The sequence below is a fragment of the Brachyistius frenatus genome, unplaced genomic scaffold (assembly GCF_029030835.1).
Source record: "Brachyistius frenatus isolate BFR_SWC_R1_liver_20210118 unplaced genomic scaffold, ASM2903083v1 Contig_99, whole genome shotgun sequence".
NCBI classification, from domain to species: Eukaryota; Metazoa; Chordata; class Actinopteri; family Embiotocidae; genus Brachyistius; species Brachyistius frenatus.
In genome coordinates, this window is record NW_027210698.1 from 1090655 (window position 1) to 1111096 (window position 20442).

General features: G+C 45.6%; 2 protein-coding genes across 3 annotated transcripts; one reads left to right on the top strand and one right to left on the bottom strand.

Moving 5' to 3' along the window:
• Positions 1-554: 554 nt before the first annotated feature.
• On the bottom strand, positions 555-1840 carry cunh14orf119 (chromosome unknown C14orf119 homolog). Its single transcript, XM_069711332.1, has 2 exons — positions 1121-1840; positions 555-1037 (listed from the first exon to the last, which is right to left on the bottom strand). Exons 1-2 carry the CDS (start codon positions 1517-1519, stop codon positions 864-866), a joined length of 573 nt encoding a protein of 190 aa, XP_069567433.1. The 5' UTR covers positions 1520-1840; the 3' UTR covers positions 555-863.
• A 268-nt stretch (positions 1841-2108) lies between these two features.
• On the top strand, positions 2109-19215 carry acin1a (apoptotic chromatin condensation inducer 1a). 2 transcript variants are annotated; one of them, XM_069711405.1, is made up of 18 exons: positions 2109-2266; positions 3763-3828; positions 4004-4115; positions 4222-4277; positions 4464-7478; positions 7993-8130; positions 9308-9390; positions 12130-12187; positions 14225-14264; positions 14560-14702; positions 15372-15515; positions 15653-15848; positions 16119-16264; positions 16833-16940; positions 17055-17162; positions 17244-17544; positions 17629-17729; positions 17844-19215. In XM_069711405.1, the coding sequence occupies exons 1-18, from the start codon at positions 2129-2131 to the stop codon at positions 18213-18215; spliced, it is 5325 nt and encodes a 1774-aa protein (XP_069567506.1). In that variant the 5' UTR covers positions 2109-2128; the 3' UTR covers positions 18216-19215. The 2 variants fall into 2 exon arrangements, with proteins under 2 accessions (XP_069567506.1, XP_069567507.1); XM_069711406.1 differs by having other exon boundaries at positions 14578-14702.
• The last annotated feature ends 1227 nt before the right edge of the window (positions 19216-20442 follow it).

Consider the following 20442-nt stretch of genomic DNA (forward strand, 5'->3'; position numbering starts at 1 on the left):
GATCAGGCTGTGGTCAACAGTAAGTCTAGCATGTTTAGCTTTAGATTGGGTACATTTTAATTTGCTTATTAATGGTATTTTTCTGCCAGCTCTGCAGAACACTTGGCAATTACTGACACAGGAAATCCTGCTGTGGGCTCATCAGTTGTTCTAAATGTATTCTTACAGGTCTGCAAAACAACTTGGATACAAAAACCGAGGAACAGCGGTACTGATCGGACTCTGTTACTTCACTCTGTGAGTGGTGAAGATGTATTATCAGTACTGTAGCATTGTCAGACATCATTTCCTACCAGCCCATGTTCTACTCAGGTGGTGAGTCCTTTCACGTGGCCCGGGACGCATTTAATGTCCACGATGCAAAGGGAATGTGTCCACATATGTCTCAGACTAGCTCAGATCTCGACGCTTCCTGGTCGCCTTTACACCAGTACTCCTATCTGTTGATGCCAGATGTGAACAGGCTTTTTGGATCTTCTGGGAAGTGAAGTCTAGCAACGCAGCTGTAATCAGATGTTATCACCATAGGTGCTGCCAAAAGAGAGCAAACCAGACATCTTTCCTCATGTTTATTTAAAGTTCAGGCCAATGAGACAGGAAATGGCATAGCTTCAGCCATGATGAACTTCATAAAAAAAGTAGTATATAGTGTGATGTAGCCCTGGATAAACTGTAGAAAACTGAGTAAAAACAGCTCATATTGAATAAACACTTATGGTCTTCAAATGGAATTGTTTACTTTTAACAGTATGTCTCATCACATTTACACAAACATTTCTTTTAACTATCTCACACTGAATATAGATTTCCCACCATATTTTAATTCTTCATTCCTCGCTTTATGATCGCAGTGTAAACCTTGCTCAGTCTCTTCCTGCTGTACCAGCGACACTCCTGTAAAAGTGGGCAACGAACACCGGGTCGCGTTCTTCCAGCACATGCAGGAAATGATTCCTCTCCTCCTCTCCCCAAGACTCAAACCACTGGGTCCACAGGCGCAGCTGGCATTCAAAGATGTTTGGGAGTCTGTCTTTTACCTTGTCACGGTACAAACAGAGAAAGCAAGAAGTTAAATGTTGGAAATGACTTTATGTTTACAAGTGAGAGTGAGGGAACATACCTGAAGAGTGCTCAGTGAATCTAGGAGGGTGCACACCTTCCCTGGCACAGCTTTTCCCAGGAGGTCCTGCAGGAACCGCTCCCGCTGAGGGTGGGTCCAACCCTGGAACCAGCTCAGCACACACCGCTGCTCCTGGAGGGTTACATAGGAGATGGGCTCTCTGACTTGAGCTGTACTCAGGGAAGCACAGGACAGGTTTTCAAGGCTGGGAGGGCTGGATACACCCTGGGGAGCTGATGGAAAACAGTCCGGGCCGGGCGAAGAGAAACCGGGCCAGTCGTGCGTTGCCATGGTCGCAGGGCTGCGAGAGCTGCACAGGATGTCTGCGGCTCCAAGTCTCTGGCTGTCAGTCGGATGCAGTTGATTTGAGCCTTGACTGACTTGGCTGAACCACGACATCTTTGAAAAGTTTGTTTCAGCCTGACAAAAGTTAGAAATTCCTCTGCTGAAAGTTAATGAGCAGTGACAGCTGCTGAGGGAGACTCCTCTGGTCTGTACAACGTTTACATGTAGCTTAGCTTATATCTATGCAATACAACCATTACACTCGGGCTTTAAAGCCAGCATTACTTTATAATAACTACTCTTAACATATCTGGCTGTGAGCACCAGTCTTTGTTGTTTTTTTTAAAGGTAAATCACCTTATTGTCCACATATTTGAAGGCAGAGGTGCTCAGCAGGAATCGTGCTAAGCTTTGGCGAACAGATAAATACAGGAAGCAGACGGCGCAGTTAATTGGCTTTGTCGGAAATCAAGCTTGCGCCGGTTTTACGCAAAATTTATTAACAAATAAAGATATCAAAATAGTATATATATAGCAAATATATTAATAAGAGCTGAAAATAAATTTAGTGCGTGAAAGGTTTTAAATGTTAAAAAAAAACTACATTTTTTGTTTTTTTGTGTTTTTTTTCTATTTGACTGGGCGGAAGTCGTCATCGATGACGCTCGGTGGAGGAAGGCGTTGCTCGTCGCTCTCGCTGGGAACTGACTAGAGGAACGGAAAATGGCGGACCTCGAAGACGTTACGCTGGACGGGAGACCGCTCCAGTCCCTTCGAGTAGCGGACTTAAAAGCTGCTCTTGAGGAAAGAGGGCTGTCGAAGAGCGGACAGAAGAACGCGCTCATCAAAAGACTCAAGGGGGTGAGCGCTACCGCGAAATGCGGCGCCGCGGTCGCCGCGAGCCGACGTTTATTAACGATGAGACGGGCCGATGCTCTCTCGAGGGCCGACGACCGAGGCTCGTTACTGCCGAGCTCGGTGGAGTTGTCGAGCTTAATGTCCAGCTGGGGGAAAAAAAACCGGCGGCGTTTTAGCTTTTCAGAAATGTACCGACCGGAGCAAAGACCGGGAGTTGAGTGAACTTGGTGGCTCATTTCAAAGTGTGTGTCGGGCTATGTTGTCCTGTTAGCTCGTTAGCTCCCGTGGCTAACGCTGTGAGTTTGAACGGTGGCCTCAGCGACTGGCTCGCCGCTACGTATGTTGTCCTTAATGATGTGTGCGCCGTCGGTGGGCTGTGAGTTTTACACCAGTCAGCGTCCTTCCTAACAGCCGGGCGAGTTTTTAAAGCAGCCAACACCTCTGTTTTAATTTGACTTTAATACGTTTTACTTGAATGTACGCATTTCACCAAATTTAGGAATAGTTTTCTTTAAAAAAAAAAATGAACCCCGGGCGCCACATGTCCAGAGACGGTTTGTTTACATTGCGACAGGGATTTATCTACCTTATCTACTCCGCCATGAAAGCTGAGGAAGTCTTTTCTCTTCTTAACTGAAATCTGCAAGTGGCGATTATATTTGTTTTCACTGTTGAAAACGTTTAATTTGTAGATCTCACACGGCAAATCCGAATAATGTCTTGTTGACTTCAGACGTTTAATCACACTTGATGCTGCAATATCTGTTGTCAGCCAGCACCCTTTCAAGATCCCGCTTAAAATACAGACGTTTTGATTGTGGAGTTGTGTACAACTGTGGCACAAAAGTTAGGCTTTCCCATGATACCGGCTGCAATCCCAATACATGTGACATATGTTATTAAACTTGACACTACAATAAGTATTTTTTTTGGTCAAAATGCTCGTTTGCACATGCCAAGTGAAAGAACATGAGCAGCAGAATCTAAGGCACACTGCACAGTTTACAGTGAGTGTCAGGGAAATAAAAAACAATTTATGAAATTTAGTCGAGTAACTTTTGTTTTCTTTTTGTAACCCTGTCCGGATTATTCCCTGTCTGGTTAGCTTTCTACCACAACTTGTGAGTTGCCTTGCGTTGATTGTCTGTGATGAGTTTCCAGCTTACATTTTGTCTTTTCGACCAGGAAATATTAGATATCATCCTCTTCCCCTTTTCTGCAAGTTTTCTGGTTGTTCACTCCCGTAGCCTGTTTCAAAGGCCAAATTCTCAATATCTAACATCACTAAATAAAGAGAAACAGTGATAATCAGTGATGTTTGGCACATTTATGTTGCTGGCATGCCAAGACACAAAGAAACTCAATTATTTGTCAAGGACAAAAATATTGGCAGGCATAACAAAACTTAAAACTGCACACAGTACAATAACCAAGTTGTCTCTGGAACAATGCTTTCCTTAGTTACATTGTATAATTAAAGTCTCTTGTCTCAATAACAGGCTCTCATGCTGGAGAATTTGCAGAGGACCTCCACTGCTCATATTGGACTCCAGCCAAACTCACAGGTAAGAGTCTCAAAGATACTTTTGATATAATCCCAAAGGCTCCTCAGAAGTTATAACCCCTGTAGTATACATGTCAAAGTGTGCGTTAGCACAGTTCTCATAAATGTCTGCAAAAAGTAGAAGGAAGTGGCCTTGAAGGCGTGCATTGTATTTTAAATTTTCTCTCTGTATTTAGATTGGTGAGGAAATGAGCCAGAACAGCTTTATCAAGCAGTATCTGGCTAAACAACAGGAGCTCCTGAGGCAGCGTCTGGAGAGAGAGGCTCGCGAAGCATATGAAACCAACGGTGAGTGTTGTCAGAATCCTCGACTGCTGTTACGCAAGTTAGTGCACACTTTGCGGGTCATTATGCAAATGCTTGTGATTTTAATTTACTTGTCTTTTGTGAGCAGAGCAAGAGGACCATGCAGAAGTTAACAACAGTACTTCATGTCCTCCTCCAGCCCAGGTGAGGCAACACTTTGTTTTCCTACCTATTGTAATCTGTCACATTTTCTCATCTTTTTATCTAAAGATTTTCTGAGCTCTAAAAGATGATGCACCTTTTAAAGGAACTGGCTGGTACGGGTTACATGGAAAGGTTGGTGCCATAATTCTCCACAATAAGTCTCTGCTCCCTTTCTGTTCTCCTCAGGATGTCACACCAGCCACGGCTGAGCAGCACAAGCCACCTGGCCCTTCTGATGGAGAGGGATTGTTTGGTGCAGTGAATGAGGGACAAGGTAACAGGAACCAGGAGGCTGACATGTCCAGTCCACCTGCTTCTGGCTCTGTTGCCGTGCACATTCCTGGTGGTGAGCATCGGCCAGAGAGGGGCTCTGCTTCCAGCGAAGTTGCAGGTGACAGCGATGATGAGGACAGCGAGGATGGGGAGGAGGACGGTGACGATGACGATTGGGACAGCGGTGCTCGACGGAGAAACCTCAGAGAGCCAGCCAGAGTGCCTGCAGCACGGGAGAGGTCCGGAGCGTCCTGTCAACCGCAGCAGCAACACATCCCTTCCCTTTTGTCTCCTCAGCTGCGCCAGCCAACACCTCCTCCCTCCCCACCTCCAGAGTTATCATTCCCCCTGCCCGACACCCCTAAACAGAGCCCACCTAGTCCAGATGTTGCCCCAGCTAGGCGCTCACCCAGCTCTTCCAGCTCTGGTTCTTCCAGCAGCGGCAGCCGCAGTAGCAGCCCCGAGCCACAGAGGAGTGGACATGCCGAGCGCAAACCCGGCCCGCTGACCCTTTTGGCACGTAAAATGGAGTCAGAAGGTGCTTTCTCCGGAGCGGGTTGGCATGGCGCAGATGGGGAAGGCGATAGACAGGACAGCAGTTCGCCCTCAGCTGCATTGTTTCTAGGCAGAGGGCCTCCTGAGGGTCTGGTGTCTGCCATCACTCACACAGCCAACACTGCTGGCCATGTATCATTTCCCATGATTCCCGGCACCAACCAGGGTATCATGGGAGCCCATATTCAAGTACCTGTGAGTGTGCTCAAGGCAACTGCAGCAGAAGAGAGGGACAGAGAGAGAGAGGCTGAGCTAGTGAGAGAAAAGGCAGCCGAGCTGGAAAGGCAAGAGAAGCTGAGAAAACTCGAGCAAGAACAAGCGATGGAGGAGGAGCGGGAAAGAGCTCTCTTACTGGAGAGAGAGGAGAAGGAGAGAGCTCTGGAGAGAGAACGATTTGAGCTACAGCAGGCCTTAGAAAGAGAGGAAAGAGAAAAGGCTTTGCAGCGGGAACGGGAACTTGCTCTAGAACAGGAGAGGCAGGAGAGGGAACGAGCTTTGGCTAAAGAGAGGGAAGAGCAAGAGCGAGCCTTAGAGCTGGAGAGACAGAAGGAGCTGGAAAGACAGAGAGCCCTGGAGCAAGAACACCTGCAGAGAGAAAGAGAGGAGAGGGAGAGGCGAGAGAGGTTAGAGAGGGAGAGAGCTCAAGAGGCTGAGAGAAAGGAGAGGATGGAGAGAGAGAGAGCTCTGGAGCAGGAAAGGTTGGAAAAGGAAAGGTTGGAGAGGGAGAGAGCCTTGGAGCGAGAGAGACTAGAGAGAGAGAAAGCCTTGGAGCAGGAGAGACTAGAGAGAGAGAGGGTTTTGGAGCAGGAGAGAATAGCCATAGAGAGAGAGAGGATAGAAAGAGAAAAGGCTCTAGAGCAAGAAAGACTGGAGAGGGAGAGGAGGGAAAAAGAAAGGATTGAAAGAGAGCGAGCAGCAGAGCAAGAGAGGATAGAGAGGGAAAAGGCCCTGGAACGAGAAAGGGAGAAGGCGGAGAGAGAGGCTGTCCTGGAACAGGAGAGGTTGAGGAAGGAAAGAGCTGAGAAGGAGAGGAAAGAGAGGCTGGAGAGGGAGAAAGCTCTAGAGCAGGAGAGGATGGAGAAGGAAAGAAAGGAGAAGGAGAGGGCTTTGGAGCAAGAGAGGGAAAGAAAGGAGAAGGAGAGGGCTTTGGAGCAAGAGAGGGAAAGAAAGGAGAAAGAGAGGGCTTTGGAGCAAGAGAGGGAAAGAAAGGAGAAGGAGAGAGCTGTGGAGCAAGAGAGGGAAAGAAAGGAGAAGGAGAGAGCTGTGGAGCAAGAGAGGGAAAGAAAGGAGAAGGAGAGAGCTGTGGAGCAAGAGAGGGAAAGAAAGGAGAAGGAGAGAGCTGTGGAGCAAGAGAGGGAAAGAAAGGAGAAGGAGAGAGCTGTGGAGCAAGAGAGGGAAAGAAAGGAGAAGGAGAGAGCTGTGGAGCAAGAGAGGGAAAGAAAGGAGAAGGAGAGAGCTGTGGAGCAAGAGAGGGAAAGGGCTCTTGAACAGGAGAGGTTGGAGAAGGAGAAGGCCATGCAGAAAGAAAAGCAGGAGCAGGAGAGGTCACTGGAACAAGAAAAAGAGAGAGCAAGGATGGCTGAAAAGGAGAGGGAGAGTCACCTGCCTCCATCAAAACGTGGTCGGGAGATCGGTCTCACCCACCAGCCCACCCCTCCCCCCATCTCCACAGGACCATCTCAAAAGTCATCCACAGAGGCAGGAGAGAAGGAAGATGTTCCTGCTCCGGTGTCCCGGAGTGAAGGCCAAGCAGCAGAGTCCGGTACCCCCATGTCTCCACACTCCTCGTTCAAGAAGTTCCGCTTCCTAAGGGACTCCCCACTTCAGCCTCAACCCTCACCAACCTCCTTGGTTATAAAGCGGCCCCGTACCTTCTCTGATAGCCCTCAGCCTTGGGCCTTGCCCGTCTCCTCACCCACCAGTGTTGGGGAACGCCAGCCGGAGGGACACCACCCTTCCACTGAAAAGGAAGATCCGCAGAGACGGACAAACCAGGGGGACGCTGCAGGAAACCCGTCTAAGAAGGAGACCGGGCTCAGTGCTGCTCCGGGCCACAGTCCTAAAGAAGAAGGGGCCACAAGGCTCCTATCTGAGGACAAAGAACAGGCCGCCTCAGCGAAGACTGCACAGGCTGCCAAGGAGTCCTCCAAAAAAGCAAAAGAAGGGGATGAAAACAAAGGCTCCTCGAGGCCAGTGGATGCTGCAGAGCGGAGGGGAAGAGATGCAAAGAAGGAAGAGAAACCAAGGAGACAAAGATCATCGTCTAATGATTCCTCTTCCTCAGATTCGGACTCTGGGTCTTCATCATCTCAGTCTTCTGACTCATCAACATCATCTCAAGAGAAAACCAGCTCTACCTCCAGAGGTAGAAGGGTAAGTGGACTAAAAATATCTTTGTTTGTCACTGACTTACAGAAATAAAGACTTGTCCTCGGCAGAATTACATCAAATATGTATAAATTGAATTAACTACAGTAGTCCGCTCCTTTCCTTTGTTGGGATAAACAGTTGTTGGTGCATAACTGTGCATTAAACACACAGTTACAAAGCGGTCGTCTATCACTGAGTCAGCCGTATTCATGTGGTGTGCAACCAGCTCTGATAGGACATACAGAACCCCCGTGTTCCCGCTGCCGCTAAAAATGCCTCGTATCCATAAGTAAAGATATTACTGATAGTTCCTCAGCTCAATAACTGCGATCTCAGCTGCAGCTGTGTTTGTTACATGAATAAGAGGATGAGGTATCGGCCCTCCAATATGGGAATTACTTTACTGAATAGCAGTGATCTCTGTTTCGTAAACTTTATCTACACAGAAACTAGAGCAGGCTCTGTATATTTTTTAGTTCAAGGCATAAAATGTTACGCTGCTCTTTATTTCTTTTAGGAGGGGAAAGGTGAAAGAGATTCTTCACCAGTGCACCGGGTGCCAGGAGAGGCTCGGGCTGAGGGTTTAAAGGAAACCCGAAAAGACACGTCTGCAGAGAAGAGTGACACCACACCAGATGGAGACAGTCTCACTAAGGTCAGTCGCTTTTAGGTCAATGCACCTCCACATTTAGCTTTTTTTGTGATAACCAGATATTTCTACATCTTGGGAAAATCCCACATAAGAGATTTCCCCCAAAAAACGAAATATGCTACAGACAAATGCCTTCATGGTTTTACACTTGCCAATTGTTTTGCCGTTGGTGGTGTTGCCGCCTCCACATCTGCAGAACAACAATGATTCAGGTTTTCTCAAAAGGCCTTTTGAGGAAGTTTTTAAATAATTTATTCCAAGCTGCGACAGACGGTAAAACATTCCCAGAACTATTGTTCCACGCCACTGACCCAAAGTTAATGTCTTAATTGGTTAATCTATCAATTTATTCATCCATTTATATTCTGCTGCTTATCCAATCAAGGTCATGTTTATTGGTTATTTAATTATGTAATTGACAGAACAATATTCAGTAACTAGTTTGACAATTAATTAATCATTTTCAGTAATTTTTCAAGCAAAAATGCCGAAAACGTTTCGGCTCCAGTTCCTCAAATGTGAAGCTTTGCTGCTTTTTTGCTATACAGTGAACCCTCGCTATAACGCGGTTCACCTTTCACGGTCTTGCTGCTTCACGGATTTGCATCGTGCATTGAAATCACATTACGACTATATGTAAAACGTAGATATATTTAATGTCCAGTTCTATCTATTTCAATTGTAAAATAAAGGTTACTACTTCACGGATTTCGCCTATCACGGTTTCTATTTGGAACGTAACCCCCGTGATAAACGAGGGTTCACTGTATTGCAGTGAACTGAATATTGCAGCTGCAAGGAGCAACATATCGTTTATGTTTTGTTTTATGAAACACTTTATCATTAAAAACTTTACCCTGCAAAAATTACAAAATAATCTGCAGATTTATTGGATAATGAAGATAATCATGCCTAAATCATATTATTTGGACTATACCTGGAAATAATGACAATAACAAATGGCAATTAAGTATAAATAAATTGAAATACTTCAAGTTGCAATTAGCAAATATTTGTAACTTAACCTTCTCAACAGGTTGTTTTTTTTTATGTTACTTTGTTTTTACAGTATGCCCAAGAAAGTGGCGATGCTGCACCGTAACTAAACAACTCTCACCGACAGTATACAGCGTATTGTTTTGCATCTTATTCCATTTCCTGCCCTTTTTATTGTTTGCAGAAACGGTTCACTGAATCGCCAACTAGAGAGGAGACACGTCGGAAGAAGAGAACGGACAGCGAGGGAGAGAAGGACAAACAAAGGTCTGGTTCTCACTCTTTGTCTTCTGAAACATCCTGTACTCTGTGTGTGTGTGTGTGTGTGTGTGTGTGTGTGTGTGTGTGTGTGTGTGTGTGTGTGTGTGTGTGTGTGTGTGTGTGTGTGTGTGTGTAAAGCTGACACACACACACACACATACACACGGGGGTGAGTGACTCTGTGTCCTCACACCATGTACGTCTGCAGGCTTTGAACAGGAGTCCAGCGAGCTCTTTTGGACATCTGCTTTATTGTCATTAAAGTGAGATTCCTTCATCCAGCGGTTCAACAGCTGGACCGGACACATCAGGACTGCAAAAGTTGAAAACAGACAAGGGTTGTACTTTTTAAAAGAATTTGGATTACTTCAAACGTGAAATAAGAAATCGGTTTGCCGAAGGTGGTTGAGTTGGTAGTTGGTCGCCTGTGTCTCGGTGTCATTCGTCCTTTTGTTTTCCTCAACAGAACTTCATGTGCAACAATATACAAACCAGAGGAATGGATCCTGTAGATGTGATGTGATTATTCGTTTCCACTTTAATGTCACATGCAGAGGCAGCTCTGTCCAAATAACACTTTAATTTTAGTGAGTAAAATTCTGACCCAGGGAAACCTTTCATTCTGGTCTGCAGTGTTTGTTCAAACACTTTCTCCGACAGACGAGCGTCTCCTGTTTTTATGCATCGTACATTTTTCTATAAAAACTCAGAATGGAAATGTCAGCGGACATCAGAGAAATGTCCTTTTTCAAGGTGCTGCTTTAGAATATTTGGGCAACTCGCTATGAAGTATGCCTCCACTGAACTAAAATAATAATAATAAAAAAAAACACATCACAGTGTGCTTGTTCACAGAGGAAGCAAATAACCAAAGTGTTCGATCAGGTAAGGTGGGAGGCAGCAATGTCATTTCTTGATGAGTTTACGAGCCCTTGTTCTTGTAACATTAGCTGATGTAAACATGCTGACTGGCATTTTCTTTGTCAGAGTTTTTTTTTTTTTTACATGAATATAACTTTTCAGGATGTTTATTGAAACATCCACATTGACCAAACACACTCCCCATTTTGTTCTGGAGAAGTTGAGAAGATTAATTTTACAACAATGACTTTGAACTCTGCCAGGAAGTCTCTGGTGCTCTCAGAATATACTGCAGGTTTAATGTGGGCTTTTCTGAGCACGGATAGAGAAGTCTGCATTATTATTTTAAATTACACAATTTCTGAAAACATTTTTTTTTTTTATAAACCTGCTTCATGAATATCGAATTAAACTGAAACTCATTGTGACTGGAGAAACTGTTTTGGATCCCGTTTCTCAGGAAAGCACTTTAGTTCAAAAGAAATGTTCAGCTCATTAGGAGGCCTTTGTTCGTCGTGTGAAATGCTTTATTATAATCTCACTTTAACACTGCCATCCCATCATTAAAATCCCGCGCCATTGCAGTCTGATGCTCTGTAATAGCATATCGACAGTATATAAAAGCGTGTAATAAAACCGTGATGTGACGCTGCTGTTCCAGGCCGGGGTTGGATTTCCCATCAGGCGATTGATGCGACCACCCTGAATCCGGCGTGCTTGACAAGATGCGGGTCCTTTTTAGACATGATTATTATTTTTTATTTTTTTTTCATTCGTTGCAACATGGCTGTGCTCTGTCGGCGGATCTAGCGGCTGATGCCGGCCTTCAGTTTGCCACACGGCGGTTCAGCTGAACAGCAGGCGACGCCTCGCTCCGAGGCAGGTTTTGGTTGACGGCCGATGCGGTCATGAGTGTGTCTGAAGAGGAGTAGTCTTCGGCGAGAGGACGATCGCAGGGACGGAAGAGAGGTGGCTCGTTGCGACGCAGTCGGTTTAGCAGCGGTCGCAGCCCGAGCTGCGTTTGGACGGAGCGCGGCTCGTGTCTTCGCTGCGGAGTTCCCCGAGTCGGTTTCAGTGGGAATGGGTGGAGGCGTTCACGCGTGCGTCCATGAGGACGGTGTAGCAACGTGAGGCGCGCGCTCATTTGTCAGGTACTGTGCGGCGGTCGGCGAGCCTTTGGCGGGGTCCGGGTGGACCCGGCAGGGCTCCGGGTGGACCCAGCAGGGCTCCGGGTGGACCCGGTGGCTCTGCACCTCTTTATTCTTCTTCTCTGCGGCTCGCTTCTATGACCCCGTTAGGAAAATGTCGAGCCACGCATTTGAGTGTGGTCAGCGACGTGTGATGCGTTCAGGCGCAGTTATTTTAGCGTCACCTGGTGTCTGCATGTACAGTGGGGTATAGTTTAACCTGCAGAGCTTGAAACACGTTTTTAACGCTGTGTTGCAGTTCTGTAATATGTGTGTGTATAAAGATCATTTATTATTTACATGGATGTTGGGTGTGTTTTATCAGATTTAAACAAATACAGTCGTGCTTTTGTAGGTTTAGCACACTTGACTACGAATCGTGGGCTTCACATAAGTGCAGACAAATTACAAAAGCATCCTATAATACTTGTGGTTGAACAGTCCTATTTTGAGGGGGTGTGTTGATCACATTTTTTATTATTCATAAATGATTTTATTTTGTCATATTAAGCTGTAATAATCTGCTTGGTGTCTTTTGTGAAATGATGCACAGCTATAATTGTTTAGCTGAAATAAGGTTTTTTTTCATATCATTATGTTATAATCTTATTTTAAAAATGAATGTCAACCTTCATTCTCATGGTCTGTTCATCTGTTCCCTCGTCTCCCTTTGATATGCATTTTTAACACGATGCAGGCAGGTGAAGGAGACTGCCATGGCAGATCCAGAGAAGCTTCTTGAGACCAGCGAGGAGGTAAGGCAGCTGGAGATCCGCGGATCATCTTGGTCCCCAATGTTGTTGGTAACTGAGGACTTAAATGGATGGACCTGTTTCAGCCTTTTTAGATGCATCTGTGATTGACACGTTTTTTTTTATTAACCTGTTTACATTACACGATAGGACATTTGATTATATGTAGTTGGAAAGCTTTGCTTCATATTTAAAAATATTTCCATTAAATGGCTTAATGAGTCCTTTTCCAAAGTAGTAAAATGTGTGTAGGAAATTACAATTTTGATTTGGCTGTTTGTAAAACCTTTGTTGGCACTGTCATCGGCAGAAACAGCAAGGGCATTTTCTCACTGTGGCTGATGTTTAAACCCCAAATGATTGCTTTGTTATAAAGGTGCTCATGCCTCTTCCATTGCCCCTATTGGTACCTGCATACTACCTCTGCCACTACTACTACTGCTACTGCTGCACCTGTTCCACTGTCCCCAAGAATCCAGAGTTGACCACAGATAAGCCCCCAAGGCTGCACTACAGAGGGACACCCCTGGCAACAAAGGCGGCCTCATTTCCATCGATATGGCCAGCGAGAGCTTTTAATCAGACCAGATGATTCAATCGAGGGGTTGGCTAGTCACCGTTGGCCACCTCTTGTAACCCGTTATCTACTTATCTGGTTCTGTGTGCTTAAAATCTACACGAAGGACACAAACACGGAGATGTGCTCCCATCAAGTTAAAGGTGTCTGAAACGGTTTCAAGAATGGAGTGTTTTTTGATGGTTACACTTAAAGACATTTCACAATAACATCCAGAACAAAATGTGGGCCTCATGGATTATGAACTGGAACATTATTGAAAGGACTTTTGGATTGTGTTCATCTATTGGAACCAGCAAAATACCCGTAAGCACCCTTCCTGGATACTCAGGGATTTTTTTCACCTTAAAGCTGCAGCGAGCTGGATACCTTTTTATTTAAACTGAAGAAGGACTTGCCATTTGAGTCCCCTTCACCAACAGACATCACAGGCGTTTTCTGACTCTTATGTCTGTCAGCATGAACTTCCTGCTTCCTCAAAACAACAACTGAACATTTACTCCAGAATTCTGGATCTGTTTGCACAATGACTGTTGAAAGCGTTCATCATCTGGCCTCCATCTATTTGGACTTTCATCGTTTGTTTCTGGCGTTAAAAGAGCCTGCTACATCTTTAACGGACTTTTGCCAAAACACCTGTGGATGACTGCTTTGGCCAAAAGCATTTCAAAGCCCCTGCCCAAACGAACAATTGAACCTATCCTGCCAGCCAACGAGCTTTCAGATTTCCATCCAAACACCTCAGCCACCATTGATTGGACCCTTGTTGCCTAGATACAGTACATGCAGTCGTGATTGGGCCATATCCAAACCAGTAAGGATCAGGTGTCAGTGGTACCAGGGAATAAGTAGATGTTTACTCAATGTTATATTTCATAGTTATTTTGAATGTGTAGTTTCCAGTCATATTTTTTTTAGTCTTTGCAGGAGAGGCAGCCACTGAAAAGTTTATCTGATTGTGGCTACTGCAGTTTAATCCAAATATTCCTAAGCCTCAGTTTTATTATCAGTTTTAACTATTAATTCTGTGAAACTAATTGGAATTAATGTGTTCGTTCAGACACAAAGTTTTAAAATGGAAACATTATATTGATTGAATTTAAACTGTAGTATTTCCACTAGATCCTTGTGTGTTTGATAGAGACTGCACGTGCAGTATAATGTATTAAAGCAAGTTATATTCAGGGATCCACAACTAGAGTGATTTTAAAAAAAGAAAAGAAAAAAAGGCACATGGTTTATGTCAACACAAAAGCAACACAGCTTGGTGCCATCAGTAGATATGAATTTGAAAAACGACCCTGCACAGCAGTTTCTATCATTCATTCACAGTACCTACCCCCCACCCCCCCTCCTGTTATTGTTACACCTTTCCTCCAACCTGTCCTTGACCATTTGTCTGTCTGTCTGCCTCTCACCTCCCCCGTGTTTGTCGGGTTGTTTTTTATCTTCTTGTGTTTCAGACACCAAAGGCCTTCTCAGCTCGTAAGATCTCTCTTAGCAGTGAGTACACCCTCCCGCCTGACTCTCCCTTTTTTACCAGCATTCAGATCTGGTCATTGTTGTTGGGGTTGTGTCAGTCTCATTACATTAGCATCTATATCATTCACACCATTTTTATGGATTAGTATTATTACTCTGAGTTGGGAAGATAACATAAAAATCTGAAATGTGCATTGCATGATCATGATTTATATTTCAGGATGCAGCCACAACACTGTTATCTGCATGGGTTTGTTCTTATATCACATGTGCTTATATTATATTATATAGTTTATTTTTTTTGATGTCTTACCAGGCAGTAAATCTTCCCCAGGCACCAGCAGTGCTGAGGGTGAACAGGAGTCTGGGGCTGTGGCCGGTCGCAAGAGGAGGTGGGGCTCCAGCACCGCTGTCACTGCCAAGAAACCTTCCATCAGCATCACCACGGATTCACTGAAGGTATTTGCAGCACAGTAAGACACACAGACAGGTGACACACTAAAGGGAAAACCTGAATCTTTGACCCCAACAGTGAGGAGCATTTTGCTGGCATGGTTTGAGTCCCCTTGTCTCCTTAGAGAGAAGGGTCACTGAAATTAACGCAGTACAATAGAAACATTTACATCCTGATGCGAGTGGTTTCTTCCAGGATGACAATGCCCCCCCCCCCCCAATTCATAGTGCACAAGGGTTCACTGAATGGTTTACTGACTATTAAAATGATGAGAATCCTATGCCATGGCTGTCGCAGTCAGCTGATCTCAATCCAATTGATCACCTATGGTACATTTTGGGACAACTTGATAGACACCAGTCTCCCCCGCCATCATCAAAGTACCAAATGAGAGAATATCTTTTGGAAAAATGGTGCTCCATCCCCCCTGCAGGGTCCTGGGACTTTCAGAAATAATGCAAAGGCACGTTGTAACTCGTCTTCCAGTCCATGAGGCCATACACCTTACGGAGACAATTTACATAAGTCGCAGTGAATTTTCCACCAATGTCTTTACGTTGTGGTTGTGAGTAACGCTCTTGTGCATACATAGATGCACTGCAAGACATCTGCACTGCCTCCCGCTTACGTGTTGCGTGTATGAAGGTCTATCTTGTTCATTTCCTCTCTCTCAGTCTCTGATCCCAGACATCAGGCCAAGTCCAGGCCAGGAGGCCGTAGTGGACCTCCATCCAGAGGAAGCCGTCCTCTCTGGGGCTGAGGATGAAGACAGGGAGCGCTCTGACCAGGACCTTCAGATCCGACGCACCGTCACACAGGTTAGCGTGCATCTCTTTCTGGTTCAGATCGATTGATTTGGAACTGGCGTCTTCACTTAGAAATGTTAAGTGAGGAAAAGGGAAATCTGAGGTTTTATTGATGAAGGCTTGTGTTCTTGCCTCCCTTCTATCTAAAGGTGGTGCATTCGGAAAGCCAGGAGAACGGTCAGAAAGAGGTAAAGAGGAGCAAGCGTGAAGAGTTAGAGGAAGAAGATCTACTGGGAGAACGAGAAAGGACAAAGGCCCACGAAGAGCAGATGGACGCGTCCATTCCTGGAGACGTGGAACAACAGTCACCCACACATACCAGCCATGATGTAGAACTCAACACTGGTAATATGTCCACCACAACAAGGAGTTCTTCCAGCATTACAAGTCATTAAACAGACATTAAATAATCTACATAAAGTCAAAGGTAGTGGTACCATATTTGATCTGTTTCGATGCAATTTAGTCCTTTTCATATTGGAACTGATGCCTCTGGTTGCAGGCATTCTCCATCTCGTTCAGTTTACTAAAGTAGTTGAGCGAACAGGTGTCTTCATATGATGGCAACTCTAAAGAGAGTAAATGAGATCCTGTGTTGACTCTTCTTCATCCCAGTGACCCCCAGCGACACCCTCATACGTCGTTCCATCAGCCAGCAGAAAACTAGTGTTTCCATCACAATCGATGACCCTGTCCGCACCGCCCGGCAGCCCTCACCGCCTCGCGGCAAAGTCTCCACTATCGTTCACGTCTGCAACCTGGTGAGAGAACAAGTTCCACTTCAACGCCAACATAATCGTGTGCGCTCGTTATGATAATGCGGCAAAGACGGGAAAAAGCTGCCAACAAAGTGGTGTCGCCGGCGGTATTGCTAAATATTTGTGCAGCTGTTGCCAGCGATCGCAGGCTTTTACCATAAACTGACCCCGCTGCTCGTTGTCTCAGTGTACATGTTTCTTTAAGTCCAGTCTAAAATGATGCCAGACTCTAAATACGCTCCACTAATGGAGCAGTTCCAGGGTTGAGTTTTAGATTTTTCTGGATCACCTATTTGTCACCTTTTAGGACCTCACATATCTTCATCTACACACTTCTATGAACCCCAGTGCATTATCTTTATAAAAAAAAAAACCAGTCACTATGTACTTATGTACAGGAACATTTTGTAAATATACTCTTAAAACCGGTATTATTTCTGTTCAATGAATCTTTGTTATACATGCAATGCATGTATCGAAATATGTAGTGTGTTTCTCTAGTATTGGTCACACTTTATTATTTATGGTGTAAAACCGCCCTTTCCTAAATGCTCTGTAACATTGTGTGAAGGTGAGGCCCTTCACTCTGGGACAGCTGAAGGAGCTGCTCAGCAGGACCGGCACGCTGGTGGAGGACGGCTTCTGGATTGACAAAATCAAGTCCCACTGCTTTGTCACGGTGAGTTACTACAAGCATTTGTTGTTTTGAGGACGAGCTCAGAACCAGACTGCTTCTGGCCATCGAAAGTTTCCTCACCGTCTTATATCGCACTACTTTTCTTTCCGTGTTTAGTACTCTGGCTTAGAGGAGGCAGTCGCCACGCGGGCTGCTCTCCACGGAGTGAAATGGCCTCAGAGCAACCCCAAAGTCCTCAGCGTTGACTTCTGCCAGCAGGATGAGGTAAGACCCCGTCCGTCTGTTTTCTGTCTTACGCCCACAATTCTCCGATATCTGTAGCCTGAGCATATCTCTGCTTTATAGTTGGACTTCCACAAAGGCTCGGGTGCAACCGACAGACCCGGAGGGGAGGACGAAGGGCCCGGCCGCGGTCGAACATCAGGGATTCCCTCTCTCCTCCCTGAGCGAGACCAGTGGGCCGAGCGCGAGCGCGAGATGGAGCGCCGGGAGCGGGCCCGGGCCGAGCGGGAGTGGGACCGAGACAAGGTCAGAGAGTTTGGAAAATCCGGGGACGAGAAGGAGGGAGGTCCCCGAAGGTCGCGCTCCAGAGAGAGACGACGTAAGGAGAGGGGAAAGAGCAAGGAGAAGAAGACGGAGAAGAAGGGTAAGACATGGAGGTCGAAATTGTACACATATTTATCAGATAAAGTAGACGTTTGTCTCATATTGTGTCTGTTTTTTCTGACAGAGAAAACTGCTGAGGATCCGCCTGCAAAGCTGCTGGACGATTTGTTCCGAAAAACTAAAGCAGCTCCTTGCATATACTGGCTTCCTCTTACAGAGGAGCAGGTGAGTTCCCAACCAGTTGTTGCTGTTCGTCTGCTGCCTTTACTGCATACGGTTTACACACTTGTGCCCGATGTCCAAGTCAACAGAAAGTTTACGAGTCTTTTAACTCTCCAGTTTGTTCAGCGGGAAGCTGCCCGAGCAGAACGGATGAAAGAGCGCGAGAAAAGGAGGAAGGAGCAGGAAGAGGAGGAGGAGAAAAAAAGGGAAGAGGAGCGCAAGGAGAGGATGAAGGCTGGAGGTGGCACAACAGGAGACCGGAGTGAGGGTGAGAAGGAGAAGGAGAAGGACAAGGACAAGGAGAAGGACAAGGACAAGGACAGAGAGAGGGACAGAGACCGAGGTAGAGACAGGGAGAGGGAGAGGGAGAGGGAGCGGGAGAGGGAGAACGACAAACGCAGGGATGGCTACCGTAGGCCGGGGGGCGGCGGGGCGGGGGGGGGCCGGCGCTCACGCAGCCGCAGCGAACCACGAGACAGGCGGCGCTAACGACCACCCGACTGATGGACCTGTCCCAGAGACCACCTTCTTCCATCGGCCTTTCACTACATGTACTTTGTTACAACTAAGACCCAACAGAGGACCAACTGATGTCGCTACCATGTCTCAAATTATCACCTTTTTTAAAGCACATCTACACCGACACAGTCATGCTTAAAGGGGACCATGATTTTTTTTTTTTTTTGCAGTGTTGTTTCCCAGAGTACTGTACGTCTCTCGCTCCTGTCAAGGTTTGATATATATTTTTCGTTATACCTTTGCCTCTCTTTTTCTTCGTTTTTCGTCTTGACGGCGTAGCAGTATGGCACGCTGGGTAATTTGAATTATTCATCCCGATGTTCCTCCCCCGTACGCCCCAAAGTGTAGGTGCCAATTATGATTTGCAATCGACTGTCGTCGCCTCCGTGTTTAACAGCTCTGCAATTCAGATGAGGAATCCTTTTGTTGCTGCATGTAGTTCAAGGCTATTGTTGCCGGTCCTGCCTGAGGAGCCGCTCTTCTGTGCGGCGGCTTGCAGAAATCGGAAAATATTGGAATCGGTGTGTTTGGCATTTTGTACAGACATATAAGATTACTTCAAATCGAGTCTTTAAATGAGGCAGCTGTGGGGAATTTTTCAACAAGAGTGGAATAACTACTAAGGCACTGCGGTGTTCCTCTCCCTCTGTTACGAGATGAGAAGATTCTCTGGGAGAGAATCTGAGTCTGTCACACCCGACACGAGTCCTAATTATATCCTTATTGATTATCTTCTTCCCCCTCCTCCTCCTCCTCCTCCTCCTCCTCCTCCAGTTCTCTTACCCTGTAGTGTCAATACAGGCCCAAGAGGGGAGGTTGCATTATATGTTTTCTCACCAATGGTTTTAATATTGTTTTTTTTAATCGTTATTTTATCATTTTAGTACGGAGATTTTGTTTTTTGTTTTTTATTTCTTTGAGTACGCCTATCAGTGGTGAATGTACAAATAATAAAAATTGAAGTTTGAAATTGTTGTGCTGTTTCTTTCCCACTCTCCGTGCTATATAAAGTATGTGGAGTTCCTTCGACGCTCTCGGGCATAACTTCAGAAATATACATCCTTTGCACTGACAAATACAGTCTTGTAGTTCCCGCTACCTGCTGTACACGTCCTGCAAGTTACTTCAGCGGTTATGCTCAGACTCCACAAGGTGTCAGTCACACCACGTTGCAGCTCAGCCCAGTGAAGACATTTAGAAACACACAGAATGACCTCATTCAGTCAAGTGACACTTCGCATATGAGAGCGAATACTTGAGGACACGGAAAGAATGCCAGCTGCTGGCACATGTCCCTCTTCCTCAGAGCTATGTTAAGGTTGACCAGTGGCATTTTCTTCAACTCCTATCCTCATCCTGTGGTGTCCTCCCACTTGAGAGCGTTTACCCTTTTTGCTGTCCCTCTTCGTGTCACTCACTCTTTCCTTCTCTCAGTCTGTTAGAAATCATGTATTTGCCCTCTTCAGTTGCCTTGTTCCATCTCTCCGGTCTTGACGTTTATCCTGCAGAGCTCAGCACTGCTCCTATGTAATTACGGCCCTATGGTCGCTGAGCAGAACATTTTTCTGCCCTGATGCAACTCCGTGTGTCTGGACTCTGCGAGGACCAGTGAATCTTTCACACTGGCATCTCTCTGGCAGCCAAAGAACACATTTCTAAGTGGGGCAGACGAGTTGAAACGAGAGCATCGGACCACTCGGAGATCTCTACTGACTACATTTAGGATGCTCAAGATACTTTTTGTTTTTGATAAGAGAAGCATGTTTGCGACGAGATGGAGTTTTTTTTTTTTTTTAAAGATAAGCTGGACGAACTGGATGGAGGACGAAAGTGATGGCTGTAAAAAGGCATCGTTTCTGTAGAGATTGATATTAAAATGTGTCAAAGTGAAAAGTTACACATTTACTAGCAATATATAAACATCTAATAAATGGTTTAACTGTATATTGTACATACTTATTTATGTATTTAACAACTACAAGTATTTGTGTGCTGCTGTTGTGGCAGATAATGAGTAGAACAGTTGTAAAAACAGGAAATTTATCTTCAAGAGTTGTAATTGCTTGCAAATGCTCGACATTGATAAACACGTAATAGCCAAACACATTGAGGTACCTCATGAGCCATTTATTAAATGGTTTTATGCGGCTTAAAAATGCCAAGTGGGGGGACTCAAAAGTGCCACCTGTGCGTGAAT

Excerpts from the sequence above, each read along its gene's own strand:
- cunh14orf119 (XM_069711332.1), bottom strand. The coding sequence starts at position 1,519 with ATGTCGTGGTTCAGCCAAGTCAGTCAAGGCTCAAATCAACTGCATCCG. Across the intron at positions 1,038-1,120 it reads ATTCACTGAGCACTCTTCAG|GTAAAAGACAGACTCCCAAA; the intron begins GTATGTTCCCTC and ends TACCGTGACAAG.
- acin1a (XM_069711405.1), top strand. The coding sequence starts at position 2,129 with ATGGCGGACCTCGAAGACGTTACGCTGGACGGGAGACCGCTCCAGTCC. Across the intron at positions 15,849-16,118 it reads TGATGTAGAACTCAACACTG|TGACCCCCAGCGACACCCTC; the intron begins GTAATATGTCCA and ends TCTTCATCCCAG. Across the intron at positions 16,265-16,832 it reads TCGTTCACGTCTGCAACCTG|GTGAGGCCCTTCACTCTGGG; the intron begins GTGAGAGAACAA and ends CATTGTGTGAAG.